Raw genomic sequence first — 21868 nt, 5'->3', positions numbered from 1 at the left:
TATATATATATATATATATAATATATATAATATATATATATATATATATATATATATATATATATATATATATATATATAATTATGATACAATCCTCAAGTATTAATGTGTAATAATAATATTAAATGAATTGCCCTTTTTATATTAATTTTTAACCACTCACCTCTGAGTATCTGAATTCATACTTCTCCATCGCAACTTAGCACATGATTTTGAAAGGAGTTTTCAACTTTTTTCTGAAATCTTAACGAGAAAATTGTTTCACAAATGGAACGTACAATATTCCATCTGCGACGATAGAAATAACAAAAATCTAAATGACCAAACTTTGGCCATTTTATGTTTCAGAATTAAACCGAACCAACGACCCGTCGCATATTGCATGGGAGTGAGATATGGAACGAAAGAAGACTGGGAGTTCTTATGGCGTGAATATTACAAATCGAACTCCGCGACTGAACAAGTGGTCATACTAGAGGCACTCGGTTGTACACCGAATAAAACTCTCTTAGAAAGGTCAGTCATTCTCTTCGTACTTGTCATTTCCAGACTATCGATGTTTATGAGAATTAAATAATAGTGTTACAGAGACGCAAACGAGAAAATAAGAATTGGTTATTATGTTACAAATATTTAAAATATTTGAGATAGGAAAATTAATATCGAGGACAGTAAAGGACTAAAAAAGCAGAACTTGGAACTGAAATTTTTTTTTTCATCCACTACATATCTTAGCACAAACGACGATACTTTTGAATATTTTATAACTTTCGAATATTTTATTATATTATTTATTATACTTATAATATATATTTTATATATATTTTATATATATTTTAATTAATATTCTATATATATTTATTTTTTTATATTATTTTAATTATTATAAACATATATTTATATATATTTTATGTAGTATATGTATAATATTTATATTATATTAATTTTTTATTATATTTTTCTACGTACAATGTGCATGTTTACATATTTCGATATATAAATTTCACATAAACCAATAAACATCGGCAGTTCGTTTGTTAGACATGAATATTATTTATAATTTACAATTTTGCTGTATCATTTTTACAGACACCTGTTAAACGCGCTCAAAAATTTCGAAGAAAATAGAATTCGACTGCAAGACCATACTGCTGTATTCTCTGCGGTTTATGGTTCCAATATATTCGGCGCAGAGTTTGTGCTGGATTTCGTCGCCAAGTATCACGCTGAAATGGTGAAATTGTAAGTCTATGGAAAGAACATTCGTCGTTTTACACTTCTTATTTATTTAAAATAAATAAAGCTCTTTGCTTATTATTACAGTCAGTGTATCAGTATAATAAAAAATAATAAATAAAATTAATATGAAATAATAATAAAATTAGGAATAATGATATACGAAAAAAATAGTGATAAAATAAAAATAATAATAAATAAAATTAATATGAAATAACAATAAATAAAAATAAGAATGAAATTAAAAATAATGATATATGAAAAAAATAATGATAAAGTAAAAATAATAATAAATAAAATTAATATGAAATAATAATAAATAAAAATAAGAATGAAATTAAAAATAATGATATATGAAAAAAGTAATGATAAAATAAAAATAATAATAAAATTAATGTGAAACAATAATAAATATAAATAAGTATAAAATTAAAAATAATAATATATAAAATATAATAACAAATAAAAATAAGAATAAAATTGAAAGTAATAATATATAAAGAAAATAATAATAAAATAAAATTAATATTAAACAGTCATAAATATAAATAAGAATAAAATTAAACATAATAGTATATAAAATATAATAATAAATAAAAATAAGAATAAAATTAAAAATAATAATATATAAAGAAAATAATAATAAAATAAAATTAATATGAAACAATAATAAATATAAATAAGAATAAAATTAAAAATAATAATATATAAAATATAATAATAAATAAAAATAAGAATAAAATTAAAAATAATAATATATAAAGAAAATAATAATAAAATAAAATAAATATGAAACAATAATAAATATAAATAAGAATAAAATTAAAAATAATAATATATAAAATATAATAATAAATAAAAATAAGAGTAAAATTAAAAGTAATAATATATAAAGAAAGTAATAATAAACAAAATTCATATTATAGAACGAAACGTCTGTTTTAGTTACAACGGAACCGGGACAATTTCCAGCATCCTGTCGTCAGCTTCGAGACGTTTCTCCACCGTGAGTTTGGTAGACAAATACGACAGTCTGATCAAAAATCGTAAGACCGAGTTTAAGGATATCGCGGACTCGTTGAACAGTTCGTTGGAACTGGCGAGATACGAGTTGCAGTGGTTGAAAAGACACACGAAAGCAATTACGTCGTGGGTAAATGATTTCAACAACGAACAACTGAACAACACCATAAGTTATCGTTTGCCGACGAGCATAACTCCGAACTCGTACAACATTTCGATAAACACGAACCTGACCGAACTCGACAACTTTACGTTCACAGGATCGGTGGATATCGACGCGATCGTCATGAGTAGAACGAAGACTATCACTTTGCACTCGGTGGACCTGATCCACCAGAATATTCGTTTGTACGCAAACGATAAGGTGATTCCCATAGCGGAAACTAATATCCACGAGAAGTATGACTTTCTGGTAATCCATCTTTCCGAGGAGGTACAAGTCGGACAGAGACTGTCCATCTCGATAGAATTCACGGGGCATATGAACGAAGAAGAAATGCGCGGACTTTATAGAAGCTGGTACATCGATAACAATGGCAAGAAAAGGTAAGGGATCAATTTATTTTCTTTCACAGTTACAACGAGTTTTCATTTTACTTTATTGGTTATTCTATTTACTCTTTAGAAGCTTTTTGTTTTTATTTTATTACTCTGTTATTATTTTTATTTCATTTCATTCCTAACAAATATTTTTAAAGATCGAAAACTTATTCACGATGAAAATATATATATTTGAGGATTAAAGGAGTAATTTGATCAAACGTTTATATCGGAATAAAATAATCGGAATCGAATGTGTTATTAAAAAATTGAAAGAAGCGTGTCTTTAAAAATCATTTAAAATACTCTAATACATATACTACAAGTGTATAAAAATGATAAACTAGTCATTTTGATTACCTTGGTAGTTAATACACTTGAATCAAATTAATATGTAAATTTAATATTGATACGTAGTATTAAATATAATTAATTAATACATAAATTAATATGTATATTTAATATTAACATTAATATTAAATATATTAATTATATTATATTAAACATTATATTAAATTTATATTATATTATATTATATTAAACATTATATTAAATATATTAACATTAATATGTATTAATATTTAATATTATATTACATAATACAATATCAAATATTAATACATTTAATTAATTAATATACAAATTAATTGTATTACAAAATATAATATTAAATATTAATACATAACATAATATGTTTATTTCACAGATGGTTAGCTGCTACGCACATGGAACCAGTTGGTGCTCGAAAAATGTTCCCGTGTTTCGATGAGCCAGCAATCAAAGCAAATTTCACAATGAATGTCCTAATACCGCAGGAATATAATGCCACCAGCAACATGCCAATCAAATCTTCCTCTTCAAATAAGTGCGTAAATATAAAATATTTATTTCACATAAACTCATTGCCCATTTGCATTTCTAACAAACACAGTGTTGATTGAGCAATGAAATTGAATTAAATATTAAATATTACATATTTATTATTTGAAATTAAATTAAATATTAATTAATACTAAATACCAATATTAATTAAATATTACTTTAATTTAGATATTTAATTACTTTAAAGTCTAAATGGAAGAGCATATTATTTTAATTTAGATACTTAATTATTTATTAAATATTACTTTAAAGTCTAAATGGAAGGGCATATTATTTTAATTTAGATACTTAATTATTTATTAAATATTACTTTAAAGTCTAAATGGAAGGGCATATTATCTTAATTTAAATATTTAATAACTTATTAAATATTACTTTAAAGTCTAAATGGAAGTGTATAGTACTTTAATTTAAATATTTAATTACTTATTAAATATTACTTTAAAGTCTAAATGAAAGGGCATATTATTTTAGATACTTAATTACTTATTAAATATTACTTTAAAGTCTAAATGAAAGGGCATATTACTTTAATTTAAATATTTAATTACTTATTAAATATTACTTTAAAATCTAAATGGAAGGGCATATTACTTTAATTTAGATACTTAATTACTCATAAAAAATAAATTTCTTCGACAATAACGTTTAAAGATAAATAATTTCAAAATGTCGAACGAATAACGCCCATAACGATCGAAGACGAAGTTAGTCACTTGATCGAATTTTGTAGGAATACAAGGAGTATCACCTTCGAGGAAACTCCGAAAATGTCGACGTACTTGGTCGCTTTGGTAATCTCTGATTTTACCTCGGTGAAGGAAGGAATCTATGAAGTATTGGTAAGGCAGAACGCAATAGAAAACGGGAAATTCGCTCTGTCCATTATGAAACCGCTCGTCAGCTATTTCGAGGGAATACTGCACATTCCTTATCAATTACCTAAACTGGACATGGTCGCGTTGCCCGACTTTGTGTCAGGCGCAATGGAGAATTGGGGTCTGTTGACTTACAAGGAGAGAAACCTGCTATTTGATAGAGAACTGTCGACCGCAGCCTCGAAACAGAGTATAGCGAACGTGATAGCGCACGAAATCGCTCACCAATGGTTTGGAAACCTCGTCAGCCCAAAATGGTGGAAGTATCTATGGTTGAACGAAGGATTCGCGAGATACTTCCAATATTTTGCAATGCATCCTGTAAGTACGTGTTTCTCTGTGCCAAGTCAACTTATTAAAGGGTCAGGACAGTTTGAAAATTTCACAAAATCGATTTTGTTTTGTTTCAAATAGTAGGTTGAAGTCTTAAAAATAAGATAGAAAAGGTCCTAGTCTTTGAAACGACTTATTTTGGGGTATAATAATAATAATTCCGCCACGGATACAGAATAATTGAATTTCTATCACTGTTTACAATTTTAAGCTTTTATTATTAAAGTGTAAATCGTGTGATTCAAAAAATTACTTTTGGTGAATCGAATATTAGGGGGCTTGGGTTCAATTTAGTTGTGAATTGTAAGAACTGTGAGCCGCGATATACAAGTAAAAAAAGTAGGTAAATGATACATATGAAAAATGACGATCTGAAACTTCAAACGCAGTTTTTCTCGAAACTAAGTTTTTAGAAACTGTGTGCAAGATATCTCGGTATCTAACCAATCGATTACTGTGAAACTTGGTACGTATCTTTAGTGTAACATTTACTACGAATTGACGATAGAGAATTTTCTAATTTTTAACAATTTCGAAAAATATAAACAAAAAACTGTAGAGATTTTTGGCATAAATTCGATACGTCAGAAACAAATAGCTGCTATTTTCATAATTTTCACAAAAATGAAAATGTTGGATCGTCAGTCCCTAGAGAATATTGTTTATTTTTGAACTTTTCTTGCCTTTTTGTTGATAAACTGATCCTGTTTGGCTGGAATCATGCACACCGATAGACAATCTAAGAAAAAGTTACGTAATAGGATATCGTCAAAAAGTTAAATAAGAGCCCTTCTTTTTTCTCTTTTAATGTTGCTTCTTATAGTTCATAATGTGTCAAAATAAACCACAAAAGCTCATGTCAATCAAATATGTACTTTTCTTTTTTAGCCCTCCAAAGTATTCGTAATTTTTAGGATCTAAACTGTCCTGCCCCCTTAATTTAGTTCGTACTATCATTTTAATAACGCATGATTATTACTCGATATATTATATACTATTATATTTATATTTTTATTATTATATCTATATTATATTTTTACAATATATATATTATATATTATTATATTTATATTATATTTTTATAATATATATTATATATTATTATATTTATATTTATATTTTTATTATTATATCTATATTATATTTTTATAATATATATATTATATATTATTATATTTATATTATATTTTTATAATATATATTATATATTATTATATTTATATTTATATTTTTATTCATATTATTATATTTATATTTTTATTATTATATCTATATTATATTTTTTTATTACGATTGATTTTAATCGAGTATCGATGAAATAAAATTAATTAATTTAAATTTGTCAAAGACTTAGTGACTACGTGTCGTTGTATCTATTAGGAGAATACTAAATGGTCAGTGGAGGGTCAGTTCGTCGTGGAACAGGTCCATTCGGCTCTCGAGGTAGACAGTTCAGCATCCACTCATCCTATGACCCACGACGTCTGGAGTCCAACGCAAATCAGAGGGATATTCGACACGATATCTTACGGTAAAGCTGCCAGTGTGATAAGAATGATGGAGAACATGTTGGGTACCAAATCGTTCCACGAGGCTCTCGAGATTTATCTACGTAAACGGTAAGATTTGGACTAATGGCAAGCAACAAATAAACTCGTATGTATTTTTGTGCTTTCGTAACTCCCTCGAAGTTCTGTGTCGAGCCAAATTCGAGCAAATCGAATTTTCAACAAGTAATATGATAAACTTAACAAGTAATACATTCATCAAGTGTTAATTAACAATGAGATTGTAAATAACGATCAAAAATTTCAAAAGTATCACTTGCAGTTCCTTTGAGAAACGCTAGCGCAAATCCCAAGTAGAATCAGACGCTTTGGTCAGACTTATTCATTCATCAAACATTCTCTCGTACAGACAGATTTGTAAGAACGATAGTAAAATTTCGCTGCATTTAAAATGCGATACGATAGACTGATTAACTTTTTTATACTTATCTTCCACGTAATATCAGTTGTCACAGTTACTTCAACGCTATCTATAAATTATTATAGATATCTCGAAAAATCGTCAAATATAACGCTGAAAATGCAATTATGTTTAATTACATTTATTTTCTATTATAAAAAAAGGAGAGCATATGTTTTTTATACTTATTCTAATACGATTTATTATTATAATTAATATTATTATTTTTTTTTTATTATTATATTTATATTTATATTTTTATTATTATATCTATATTATATTTTTTTGTTATTATAGTTAATATTGTAATTGTAATTATTATATATTATTATATATTAAGTATATAGTTAGTTATTATATATTATTATATATTATTATAATATTATAATATTATATATTAAGTATATAGTTAGTTATTATATATTATTATATATTATTATAATATTATAATATTATTATTTTTATATTTCTTGCTTATTTCAACGCAGAATCTTCACACGACGAGAGAGCTATCCTCTGAACAGTTTGTACTGAATTGTTTTAGAAAATACGACGTGGCCACGCCGGAAGATCTCTTCGACGCGATCAGCGAAAAAATCGAGGACGAAGAAATCAAAAACTCGATCCCCGACATTATGAACAGTTGGACCATACAGTCCGGTTATCCTGTCGTTCAAGCTATTCAAAATGGTAATCATCTAGTGTTGTCTCAACAAAGATTCTTCTTGGATCCAGAAGACTCGTCGACCGAAAGTTGGCACATACCGATCACTTGGACCAATTTGAACGAATCAAACTTCTCTGATACGAAGACGAAACACTGGTTCAAACGTGATCAGAGAGAAATCCGCATCACGTTACCAACGAGCGATCTCTACTTGCTAAACGTTCGACAAGCAGGTAAATACTGTACTGAACATTCTATTTTCACGAATGAATTTTTATAAAAATGAATAAAAATGAATTTTTATAAAAATTCCCGCTTAACTCATTAAGAGACAACGCAACATCTTATTTGCGATTTTCTCTTTGATTTCTTTAATTAGAGCGAAATTGAAATAAATTCCAAAGTTCGCTTGATATTTCTTCTCTCTCATCTGGATTCTATGAATTTTATGAAAAAAATGGATTTTTCAATTAATTGAAAGTTAAGTTAGAAGGGTATAAATTCATAAATAATTTTAAATTATGTTACGAAAGAAAACTCTGTTTAATAAGGTGATACGTAAATTATAATAATATAATAATTAATACAACATAATATAACTTTGATACACTTTCATAATTTTATAGTTTCTGAAGTTTTCAAGCAAAATAATAATAATGATAATAATAATAATTCAGTTCAGTAATATGATCATTATAACGTGACTATCACTGAACTAAGACGATTGCTCAACTGTACCATCTGATACGACTGAAAATCTCGACAGTGATTTTTAATAGAAAATAACTTACACTGATTAGCTTCCCAAGCTCTCCATCTTGCCTACATGGAAACATAAATTTGGACAAATATTCTCAGTGTACTGGCACGTTTCATTTTTCATTTTTCAGTAACGATAAATGAAACAAATTATTTCCAGGGTTCTATCGAGTGAACTATTCACTCGACAGTTGGCAAAAAATAATCCGGATCTTGAACAGCGATCGATATCGGACAATAGGCGAGATTAATCGTGCAACCATCATCGACGATTTGTTCAATCTTGCCAGAGTGAAACACGTCCATTATTCAACTCTTTTACGTGCGACTGAATATCTGGTCAAAGAGAACGAATATCTTCCGTGGCGCGCATTTTTCAACGGCCTGAGTTATTTGCAGAAGCAATTCGAAGGGAAGGAAGGTTACAAAGCGTTTGTGGTACGTATATCTCAAAATAAAGAACGAGAAATAAAGCAATATCGATGAGACAGGTTCTTTGTTTCATTTACTCAACAGAAAGTAATTTTTCAATTCGTCAGGAAGAAAGAAAGTTTAAGAATATATAGCAGATCTTTTCGAAGACAGAATTTATATTTGTCAAGAGCAACGATTGACCGTGAAATATATCTCAGAATTAATCACTGTGAATGATACAGTACAAATATAAATTGTAGATCATTAACCACTTAAGGTTCACATAATAATTATATTTGTTACAATGTGCAAAACTAATATTACGTAGCTAATTTTTACATGTGTAATTTACATACATAATTTTTACATATATAAATACAAAAATAGAAGTTTTCCTTCGGAAAATAATATAAAAATAAATTTATATGAAATTCGTATAAATTCGTATAAAGTTATAGATATTTATATAATAAAATAATAAAATAAATAATAAAATAATAAGATAATAAAATAAATAATAAAATAAACTAGTAAAATAATAAAATAAATAAAATAAAATAAACTAGTAAAATAACAAAACAAATAAGAAAATAAACTAGTAAAATAATAAAATAAATAAGAAAATAAAATTTATCACATAGTTTTTTAAAATTCCATGAATCCTTAGGGGTTGATACTCATAGTGTCTCTGTTGTAGACTTCCTCTTGTCTATCACTGTATAAAACTTGCACTTTTTTCTTTAACAGAAATAAATCATTAAACTCTTAGTATTTTTTTTTTAGTTTTGGAAGTTCTTCTGTAAAATTTATTTTTATGTCACAGCTCTCAAACGAATAGGAATAGGCATGTTAATGAACAATTACCTTGTCACGTAATTTTTTAACAAATCCTTTTTATTATGTTACAGCGATACGTAAGCTCGCTTTTGACACCGATTTACGAAAACCTTCAATTTGAGGATAAAGGAAACTCAACTCACGTTGAGCTTTTGTTCAGATCTCACGTTCGCAGATGGGCATGCAAGTTAGACATATTAGACTGCAAGTCTAAAGCTCTGGATCAGTTCAAAGCTTGGAACAACAACACTATAGCATAGTTAGTATCATTTTTAATTGAATAACTGAATATTTTCGTTTCATCAATGAAACAATATAAGTTGCTTTTCAACGAACTGGAATTTTCCCTTCGTGCTAACATAATTATCTACTTTTTCACTATAATTAAATTACTTGTTATTTCAAACTTCATACTTCTATACACTGCTTAAATCCTTATAGATTTATTTGTCTCTTGTCAATTTGGCACATTTTTCTTATAAAATGATCACAAAATGAATTAAAATTGAATATCTATGTCTGAAAGCAAAAACCACAATTGAGTAGAATTATTCATTTATTGTTAATGAATGAATTTGGAAATTTAACTGTTTATCTTTTCGTCGTGTATATTAATTTTGGATCACTTCGTCAATTTGATACCAAGAGACAAATTAAGTTGGACAAACGATGAGAGACGGATGAAAATTAACAAAATTCCATGTTGCAATTAGACTGTGGATTTTTATGAATTTTTGAACATTTACGAACGTAATTAAAAAGAAATGGAATCTACACAGAAAATTGTTTCTTCTACATAGATGTACAATTAATACTCTTTTCCATGATATTTTATTCGATGTGTTTCTTACAACATCGAATTCTCCATAAATGCATTCGCAGTCTAGTTACATTTTATAAATCCAAACTGATAGAATTTATTTATAACAATAAAGAACATTTTATATAGAATAATTACATATATAATATTTAATATTTTCAACAATAAAGAATATTTTATATAGAATATATATAATATATATAATATAATTATACATATAATATTTAATATTTATAACAATAAAGAATATTATACATAGAATAAATATATTTTCTTCTTCAAATATAGGATGTTTTATAGAATGAATTCCGTAACAGTAGTTGTGTAAATTTTATATTTTGTATTTTCAAGATATGAAAGATTCTACTGTACGCAATTCATTTATTTCATGGATGTTATTTCGCAGCTTTTCACCAAATATTCGAAGCGTAGCCTACTGCGCGGTTGCTGAACAGAATGACCGGAAGTCTTGGGATCGTTTGTGGGAACTCTATGAACGATCGACATTTTCCGCAGAGAAGCTTACGATTCTTCAATCCTTAGCCTGCACTACCGAGAACGCTTTCCTCAAAGAGTAAGTTCTTATTTATTAATCTTCATACTCAGAACAAAATCGCCATCGTCTTTTCAAATTTAAGTTTTAAGTAGCGTCAATTCATTTCGATCAGCTGCATTAATCAAAATGGAAAAGTGGAAAAATTTGTGACATATCTGGATCACGTGACACTTCGAAACGAGTCCGATTTTGTTAAGTGGATTAATTAATTTGTCGTGTTAGTCGACTTTTACTCTTACAATTGGATTACTATGAACTTGTAATGATCATAGAGAAGAATAAAAAATTTATACCGATTCTAAATGACAAAACTATTTGAAGGAATCGTAAAGGATTTTTATCAATTTACTGTGTATGAAAGAAAACTTTTGGAAATTTTTATGTATTTGTAGGAAATTTTGCAGCACGAAATTCACACAGAATACATATAATATGAAGAAATGTAGAGTAATTTGATTGATGAATTTACAGAAAAATACATAAAAAATGTCATATGTCTTATATTCATTATATATTATATAAATTCTTTATATATTATATGTTGTATAATATATCCAGGTATACCAAATATATTTAGAATGGACCAGATATTTAACTAAAAGGAGATATGGAATAGGTCTGCTGCGTTTTACCAAATCACATATTTTGAAATACTCATTAAAATCTAAATTATATAGAATGCGCTCACAAAGAACTTAAACAGATATCAACTAAAACTAAACGCACGCAACTTAAAATTAAACACACGCAACTTAAAATTAAACGCACGCAACTTAAAACTAAGACGCACGCAACTTAAAACTAAACGCACGCAATTTAAAACTAAACGCACGCAACTTAAAACTAAACGCACGCATCCCATGATGTCCCTGCGATATCCCTCGTCGTCCATCGGTGCCCCGCTGGGGGGTCAAATAATTTACTTATCAATTAATTGTACCTTCAGTTTAGATCGTGAAATAAAGAATGGAAAAAAATTTTCATAATCTAAACTGAAATGTAGGTTGCGTAGTTCTTTGCTTGATATCGTTTTACAAACATTAAAGGTTGTAAAACTTTAATGTTGGTAAAAAGACATCAATTACCAGGTCTCACCACGAGGAGGTGACTACGCACGAGACCCACCCAGGCCCTAATCCCAACCACCCTCCATTACATGCAAATAACTCGGCATTCTTAAGGAATGTCGAGATTTCATTTTACTTGGCCCAGGGTTACGAACTAAGGAGAGAAACGTTCCATAGTTCGATCTCAAACTTAAGTCTAAATCTTAATTCTAAAGCGGATATATGAGATTGAACCATGGAACTCTGTCTCCCGAACAACGATCACGTTAACAATCATACAATACATAGAATCATACAATCATACATTACATACATTACATACAATCGTACATTACATACATTATATATGATCATACGTTACATACATTGCGCACAGTCATGCATCACATACATTACATACTTTACATACATTCCATACATTCCATACATTACATATATTCCATACATTCCATACATTACATATATTCCATACATTCCATACATTCCATACATTCCATACATTCCATACATTCCATACATTCCATACATTCCATACTTTCCATACGAATGTAAATCATACAATACATCGCAATCACTCGCAGCCTTTCATACTAACCACACACTCGTCTAACATGAAAGTTACACAACAATTGTACAATAATTCGCAGCCCTAACAGCGCATTTTGTATCAAAGACACGCTCATCGAACTTTGAACGAAATCAGGAAGATGAAACTATTAACACACTTTAATATCGTGTTTTGCAAGGGATATAAGGCGAAATAAAACCGTGGTTTGTTACTGTCATTGCATTAGAGTAGAGTTTCCAACTTTCGTTGCCAGTATGCCAAATCGGGTTTCGAGCATTTAGAGGCAAGTAGCTTTGCGCTACCCCCAACCGACACAGTGGGGTTCCGAAGAACCACTGAGTCGGATTACAAAGGACGCTAGACTACAAGAACCTACCTCGTCCTTTTGGACGAGGCTGCAGTCACCCAATTTGACACACTGACAGCGACAGTTGGAAACTCTACTCTAGTGCAATGACAGTAACAAAAGTANACTCTACTCTAGTGCAATGACAGTAACAAATGTAACTCTACTCTAGTGCAATGACAGTAACAAATGTAACTCTACTCTAGTACAATGACAGTATCAAAAGTAACTCTACTCTAGTGCAATGACAGTAACAAATGTAACTCTACTCTAGTGCAATGACAGTATCAAAAGTAACTCTACTCTAGTGCAATGACAGTGACAAATGTAACTCTACTCTAGTGCAATGACAGTAACAAATGTAACTGTACTGTAGTGCTATGACAGTAACGATAGTAACAACGAACGAAGAAAGAGAAAAGAGGAGGTGTCCATAATTTCGTCTCAAGTTAAATAAACGTGTCTTTGTACAGAATGCGTTCACAGTGATTTTACTAAAACTAAACGCACGCAACTTAAAGCTAAGACGCACGCATCCCACGATGTCCCTCGTCGTCCCAGATATTAACTGTCTTATAATTAACTAAAACTAAACGCACGCAACTTAAAACTAAACGCACGCATCCCACGATGTCCCTGCGATATCCCTCGTCGTCCATCAGTGCGGGGTCAAATAGTTTACTTATCAACTAATTGTACCTACAGTTCAGTTTAGATCGTGAAATAAAGAATGGAAAGAAATTTTCACGATCTAAACTGAACTGTAGGTTGCGTAGTTCTTAGCTTGATATCGTTTCACAAACATTAAAGTTTATCGTTTTATAATTTAGCTTGATAACGTTTTACAAACTTTAATGTCTGTAAAACGATATCAATTACCAAGACAACGTAGAGGTGACTACACACGAGTCTCATTATACTGTATTGTAAATCAGTATTGTTTCATATATTTCTCACAGAGATTCTCAACTTGTCTTGAATTTAAGTAATTTGTTAGAAAGAGGAATGGTATTCGTAAAATGAGGCAGAATTGTTTGATCGATCTAATGACTAATTTATGATATTGAAGAAATATTCTTGTTTGACTAACTAATAGTGAAGGACTAAATTATTTTCCAAATTATAAATTCGAAGAGAAATTCTGAAAGTATGTAAATAGCAATAGTATTTTTAGACTAATATTATCTGTGTACATGCAGAAACATAACGTATATCACGGTAATTGTTAAAGAATGGTAACTAATAAACCATATCTTGTACGACTACGATACAAGTCATAGAAATTGAACTCGTATTCAGGTTCAAATAGTCACAATCAAGTATTAACGCAACGTCAAAGAAACCAAACCATATTACTTACCAATCGTTGAAGTCAGAATTGTAGTTTAAAGTTTGGTTGCAAACATATTATTTATAATTCTTCTGCTAAATTTTGGTCGATGTGGACACGACGGAAGTTTGATTGATAATGAGCCTCATTACCACTCAAGGTTAATCTTATGTTTCAGTCGTCAGTGATCAAGAACAATTGATAATTTTTTTCAGAGTTCTAAAATTTGGTTGATGTGCACACGACAGAAGTTTAATTCGTAATGAGGCCGTTCAAGGTTAATATATATTTCTGTCGTCAGTGATCCAAAACAGTTGACAATTTTTTTCAAACTTTCAACTTTGGTCGATGTGGCCACGACAAAAATTCAATTCATAATAAGTTCTTGTCTCTGTATCGATTGACATTAATCTGATCTTTCGGTTGTTAATAATGCGATACAGATAATGAAAATTTCTTAGAAATGTATTAGTGACTCGATTACTACAAATGATTGATTAAAAATGTTAAATAGAACTTAGAAATGTTATAAAAGAGAATTTATTGTTTAATTGTTACAAATAAATTATTAGAAATGTTAGATAATATTTAAACAAGTAGAATATTCATTTATGTAGAATATTAGAATATTAGATAATATTTAAACAAGTAGAATATTAGATAATATTTTAACAAGTAGAATATTAGATAATATTTTAACAAGTAGAATATTCATATTATGTAAAACTCACTCTTAAATTTTGGTCGATGTGCACACGACGGAAGTTCAATTGATAATGACTCTCCATACCGCTTAAGGTTATTCATATATTTTGGTCGTCAGTAATCCAGAAAGGTTGATAATTTTTTTCAAACCTCTAAATTTGGTCGATGTGCACACGACAAAAATTCAATTCATAATAAGTTCTTGTCTCTGTATCGATTGACATTAATCTGATCTTTCGGTTGTTAATAATGCGATACAGATAATGAAAATTTCTTAGAAATGTATTAGTGACTCGATTACTACAAATGATTGATTAAAAATGTTAAATAGAACTGAGAAATGTTATACAAGAGAATTTATTGTTTAATTGTTACAAATAAATTATTAGAAATATTAGATAATATTTAAACAAGTAGAATATTCAGAAATATTGTTTAAAACTCACTCCTAAATTTTGGTCGATGTGCACACGACGGAAGTTTAATTGGTAATGACTCTCCATACCGCTTAAAGTTATTATATGTTTCGGTCGTCAGTGATCCAGAACAGTTGATAATTTTTTTCCAAATTCCTAAAATTTGGTCGATGTGCACACGTTACGAACTTAGGAATGTTATAGAAGAGAATTTTTTGTTTAATTGTTACAAATATATTATTAGAAATATCAGATAATGTTTAAACAATTAGAATATTCAGAAGTATTATTTAGAACTCACTCCTAAATTTTGATCAATGTGCACACGACGGAAGTTTAATTGGTAATGAGCCTCCATACCGCTCAAGGTTAATCCTATGTTTCAGTCGTCAGTGATCAGGGACAATTGATAATTTTTTTTCAAACTTTTAAAATTTTGTCGATGTGCACACGACGGAAGTTTAATTGGTAATGACTCTCCGTACCGCTCTAGGTTAATATATATTTCGGTCGTCAGTGATCCAGAACAGTTGATAATTTTTTTTTTCGAGAAACAATTTTTCTATTATACTAATCAATACTTTAGTAATTTTTACATTTCTATCGCAAAGTTACAGTTTCCTGAATATGTTACAATGTTAAATGTAATAATTTGTTAATTTTTTATCGGCTGAAACTAAATTTACATTTTCATGATATTAATCTTTAAGTTATAACTGCAGTGATCTATATTAAATAGAAATTTATGTAGAGAAAAATTATGTAGTCAAAAATCGAGTTAAGCAGTGATCGTCGCTTCAGAATAATAGCGCGACGTATAAAAATTGTCTCTCGCTCATTGGTTCAGACAGTAAGAATTATGTGTATTATGTAACTATCTTTTCCGTTATTGTAAATGAAACAATTTAATTATTATAAATGAATTATTGAAACTATGAAATAATGCTTGGAAATTCAATCACTTATTCAATTGTTATAAGTAAATAGTTAAAATTGTTAATATACAAAAATAGCATGGAAATGTATTATTTTACAGTTTGAATAATTCATTTCAAACAATTAAATTATTTCTACAATATGTTTCTAGATATTATTTAATAATTTTCACAACTTTTACATTACGATTGAACAATTAAATTAATCATTTCATTCAATAAGTCAAAGTCATTTCTCTTAAGTACATTGTTCAAGATTCCGATAAATTATTAGTTAAAAATTTTAAATAAGCCTTAGAAACAGTACAGAAGAGAATTTATTGTTTAATTGTTGCAAGTAAATTATTAGATACATTAGATAATGTTTAAACAATTAGAATATTACAGAAATATTATTTAAAAATTCACCTCAAATGTTTAATCGATGTGCACACGATGAAAGTTCAACTTATAATGATTATTTTGCTACTCGACCTTCTGGTAAAGTCAGTGATACACAGTAATATTCTTTGTCAATACTTCCAAAAAGACTTTTTCTATTCAGTAATCGGTAATTTTTATTTCATAGCCTCCATCAATTTAAGACAACAATAAATATTGCAATTTCTATATCTTTTACAAAACAAAGTGAAACTACGTTTACACGGTTTGTTTTTAACTTATAATTATTGTTGAGATATACTAAATGGTAATTTATAAATCTGTGACACATAATATACTAATTTATGTAGAAAATAATTATATTACAGTGAAAGATTAAATTAAAATATCGTTTTCTTAAAAATAGTTATGCTATAAGAAATCGTTCATATTTTGCATATACACATATATATGCATGCACGTTTTTTTGTCAAAGATTGCTTCACAATGCACTCTCAAAGGACAAAGTACGATTCGAAGATAGCTCGAGCGTTTTCACTTCCGTTATCAATTCAGGCCCGAAAGGAGTTGAATTCGTGATGAATTTCGTCGAAGAAAATTACGACAAAATGCTGGCCCAGTAAGTAGAATATTTTAAATTATACTAAAAAGTCGTTACACTTTCGTAATAAGATTAAGATGATTTCGTGATACTTTTTCTGTAGCTTCAAGCAATCTTCCAACATCAACAGTATCGTGAACACAATTGGAAAGAATGTGTTCACCAAAAAGTTACTTGACAAGGTAATGTATCGTTATTTTCGTTTGACACAAATTACTTTCCTACTTTTAAATATTATTATTTCACTGCTGGTTGCAATATGACTGTCTTGCATAGTTAACGAAATTTACGAAATCTCAAGCTACGTATTTTGCAAATTTATAATTGCATTCTGATCATCGTATTTGAGGAAAGAAACAAATAAAAGAGACCTATAACTTAACTGTTAACAGTTGGATATAATTAGACTGTAAATTTTTATGCATTTTTAAATTTTCGCGAACACCGAACTGAAATCTAAATAGAAAATTATTTTTTCTACACTTTCACCTTTATTTGGTATTTATTTATTTATTTCATATATTTTTACATACAATCTGTGCATTGTGTACATTTTCTTCACCCCAAATGCACAAAAATTCTCAGTCTAGTTATAATTTTTCAAGCATGTCCGGTTACCAAATAATTCAAAATCTCAAAAGTTAAATAATCGTAATATCGTAATTATCGATCAATATAATATTTATCGAATTTATATTATCAAATGTACATATATACCGAATATATATAATATCCAAAATCAGTTGAAATATCGTAATATCGTAATTATTGATCAATATAATATTTATTATCGAATGTATATATATATATATATACGAAATTTATATAATATCCAAAGTCAGTTGAAATATTCTAATATCGTAATTATCGATCAATATAATATTTATCGAATTTATATTATCGAATGTATATATATACCGAGTTTACGTATTTAATATCTTAATATATAATATAATTTAATATTATATATTTAATATATATTTAATATTATTATATTATAATATATACCGAATTTACGTATTTAATATCTTACTATATAATATAATTTAATATTATTATATATTTAATATATATTTAAATATATATTTAATACTATTATTTTATAATATATATACCGAATTTACGTATTTAATATAATATATTTCATATATAATATAATTTAATATTATATATTTAATATATATTTAATATTATTATATTATAATATATATACCGAATTTACGTATTTAATATCTTACTATATAATATAATTTAATATTATTATATATTTAATATATATTTAATACTATTATTTTATAATATATATACCGAATTTACGTATTTAATATAATATATATTTCATATATAATATAATTTAATATTATATTATACGGTTACGTGTATAATATCCAAAAAAAATCCAGAATCAGTTGAAATATCGTAATACCGTAATTATCAGATCAACGAATTTAATTTAATCTTTTATCTCACATATTTCGTCGTCTGTGAAACTTTCAATTTTCCCTCAGTACGTCAAGCTACTAAATTTCTTGGAGGAGAGGAAGGTAACGAAAGAGGCGAAGGCTTACAAGAGCCAGGCAGAGAAACAATTGAAATGGGGCGAAGAGAACATCCCATATATATTCCATTGGATGGAGAAACATTACCCGTCGACGGATTATCGCTTGCCAAACGCGTTCACTCCGTCGAGATACAATCTCACTTTGTCACCTCACTTCGACAATTTCACATTTACCGGAAGGGTGCAGATAGAAATGACGCGTAACGTGGACCACGTCTCGCATATAGTGCTTCATGCCAGCGACCTCAGTATCACAGGGTTGTCACTGCGCGCGAAGAATTCGAATCTGGACGACAAGAACGATGTAATGGACAGACTCTCGAACAACAAGACACAGATGATCACGATATTCATGGAAAAATTCATTCAATCCGACGAATTTGTTCTCGACATCACGTTCGCGGGTATACTAAACGACAACATGGCGGGATTTTATCGAAGTTATTATCCGGATGAGGAAGGACGTATACAGTGAGTGTAAACTTGCAAATAATATTTTTTTATATTAATATCATAAAGATGAGGAAATCTTTTGACGTTGTAGTGATAGAGGATCTTGAAGAATTTATTGAATGCTGAAAGTTAGACGAAGGTATAATATTGTAATGTCACAGTGTTGAGAACGACTATTGATCGATTATTGAGTGATAAAAATTGTACAGTTGTTAAATTATTAAATTACGTGACATAACTACGTCGTGTAATTTTATTAAAGTTGATAACTAATAGACTGATAGTTAATCATTGAAAATCACGTGACGTTATAGTTAACGTCATCGATCACTAAACATTGAAAAACACATGAAACTACTGTATCGTCACTGATTAAATATTGAAAAATACTATTAATTAAATATAATACATAAAAAATAAATAATAAATTTAAAAATAATAAATAAATAATAAAAAATTCTATAAATTAAATAAAAAATAAATAATAAATTTAAATATAATAAATAAATAATAGAAAATTCTATAAATTAAATATAATAAATAAAAATAAATAATAAAAAATTCTAAATTAAATATAATAAATAAAAATAAATAATAAATTAAATATTGAGAAATACTATAAATTAAATGTAATAAATATAAAATAAATAATAAATTAAATATAATAAATATAAAATAAATAATTAAATATAATCAATAAAAAATAAATAATAAATTAAATATCGAAAAATACAATAAATTAATTATTGAAAATTATACTATAGTAACGACATCAATCGTGTCAAGCGCTAAAGACCACATAACACTGTATTATTAAACATAATATATTAGTAATAGTATTAATAATATATTAAAGTTAATATATTATAAGTTAATTAAATAATATATATAAATAATTATTAATTAATAGTTAATAATAAAATTAAATGTTGTAAAAATTACATGACTCTACCATAAGGTCAACACTTAAACAATTGATACGCGATTGTCTCGTTGTTTCGAAATCTACGATTCACGAAAAATCGTTTCTATGAAAAATCATTCGATCAATTTTCTAACGTTGCTTCCTTGATTCTAGTTGGTTGGCCACCACTCAGTTTCAACCGACCCACGCGAGAAGAGCTTTCCCTTGCTTCGACGAGCCAGCTTTTAAAGCAAAGTTCACCATAAGCGTTGAAAGACCTGACAATTATCAGGTGCTCAGTAATATGGATCGCGACAAATCCATTCCATCGAAGTAAGTTACTTATTAGATTAATAGAGCTTATTAATAGATAACTTTTAGATAATTTATATAATTATTAGGTAATAGTTTAGATAATTATTAACAGATAATTAATAAATAATTTAGTTAGAAAAGAAACTGATTCTATCTTGTCAATTGATGAATGAACTCGATACTTGAATACTCGAGGTTTTTCCAATTTTCATTCATTTTCGAACTTTTACAAAGTCGTGCCATTTTTTTTTTTTCGAACAATCGAATTGAAACGAACTTGTACATTTTGCTACAAATAGATTTTCCACACCTCGATAAACAATCTTCGATGTATATTACTTCGATATATATTCAATGTTGCTTTCATTTTTGCTTTTTATTTTTAATTTCCTTTGTTCTACCTCCTATATGTTTCAAAGACAATTCTTCGCGAATATTTCACATGGACTTGTACCCTCAGTTCTTCAGGTCGCACTATCGACGTTTTCCGAGAATCAGTCGAAATGTCAACGTACCTGGTGGCATTTATAGTCAGCGAATTCAAGTCACTGGAGGTGGATAACAATGTGGGAATTTGGGGCAGACCCAGTATCGTTGAGAAAGGCTCTCGAGCGAAAAATATAGCGACGTTTGTTCGTGATCAGCTGAAAAGTGAAACGGGTCATACATACATCTTGCCAAAATTGGATTTAATCGGAATACCAGATATGGGTGATATGGGTGCCATGGAAAATTGGGGTCTCATTACGTTTAGGTAAATCACATTGAATTATATTTCAACAAACTGATGACGTTTTAGATACGTTCGTTTAACTACTGATTGATTTAAGAATATAGAATATGAAACATCGTGAAATTATATATCGTTAAATTTGACGAAGAATTTCGAAATTTTGGTTTTCTGGTTTAAAAAAAAAAATTGTTATTTACTAGAGTAATTCAAAAATTAATTGCTGAAAAGTTAGCCTTCGTTTGTTATAATTATAATTATAAGAATATGATTATAATATTAATTATTAAATTATAATTATTAATTAAAATACAGTTTTATTAAATTATAATTGTTAATATAATTAATTATTAATAATTATAATATAATATAACTATAATAATAATATTTATATATTTATAAATATTATAAGAATATTATAAATATTTATAAATATTATGAGAATTATAAGAATATGATTATAATATTAATTATTAAATTATAATATTTAAAAAAGTATTATAATTATAATATTTTGTGTATAATCGTAACAGTAGTTTCAACATATTCACAACATAATCCTTGCATTTAATTATAACAACATATTTATAAATATTATAGTCACATATAGTATTGATTAATTGCTAATTGTTATGCTCATAGT

At 27.7% G+C, this 21868-nt stretch overlaps 1 protein-coding gene across 1 annotated transcript in view; it reads left to right on the top strand.

The window, feature by feature from the left end:
* The window catches only part of LOC122530162 (putative aminopeptidase-2), a 38853-nt gene that overhangs the window by 11119 nt on the left and 5866 nt on the right, over positions 1 to 21868 (top strand). Inside the window, exons 10-24 of the mRNA XM_043656874.1 lie at positions 349 to 516; positions 1090 to 1242; positions 2182 to 2805; positions 3506 to 3664; positions 4415 to 4880; positions 6273 to 6511; positions 7405 to 7760; positions 8447 to 8724; positions 9609 to 9796; positions 10764 to 10931; positions 17137 to 17280; positions 17366 to 17444; positions 18771 to 19294; positions 20355 to 20513; positions 20956 to 21249. Coding sequence (XP_043512809.1) covers positions 349 to 516; positions 1090 to 1242; positions 2182 to 2805; positions 3506 to 3664; positions 4415 to 4880; positions 6273 to 6511; positions 7405 to 7760; positions 8447 to 8724; positions 9609 to 9796; positions 10764 to 10931; positions 17137 to 17280; positions 17366 to 17444; positions 18771 to 19294; positions 20355 to 20513; positions 20956 to 21249 — 3999 coding nt within the window. The remainder of the gene's footprint in view (positions 1 to 348; positions 517 to 1089; positions 1243 to 2181; positions 2806 to 3505; positions 3665 to 4414; positions 4881 to 6272; positions 6512 to 7404; positions 7761 to 8446; positions 8725 to 9608; positions 9797 to 10763; positions 10932 to 17136; positions 17281 to 17365; positions 17445 to 18770; positions 19295 to 20354; positions 20514 to 20955; positions 21250 to 21868) is intronic.

Source organism: Frieseomelitta varia, unplaced genomic scaffold, assembly GCF_011392965.1.
Source record: "Frieseomelitta varia isolate USP_RPSP 00005682 unplaced genomic scaffold, Fvar_1.2 scaffold_331, whole genome shotgun sequence".
In the NCBI taxonomy this organism is placed as follows: domain Eukaryota; kingdom Metazoa; phylum Arthropoda; class Insecta; order Hymenoptera; family Apidae; genus Frieseomelitta; species Frieseomelitta varia.
The sequence above is the reverse complement of the archived record's forward strand: the minus strand, read 5'-3'. Positions and strand labels throughout refer to the sequence as shown.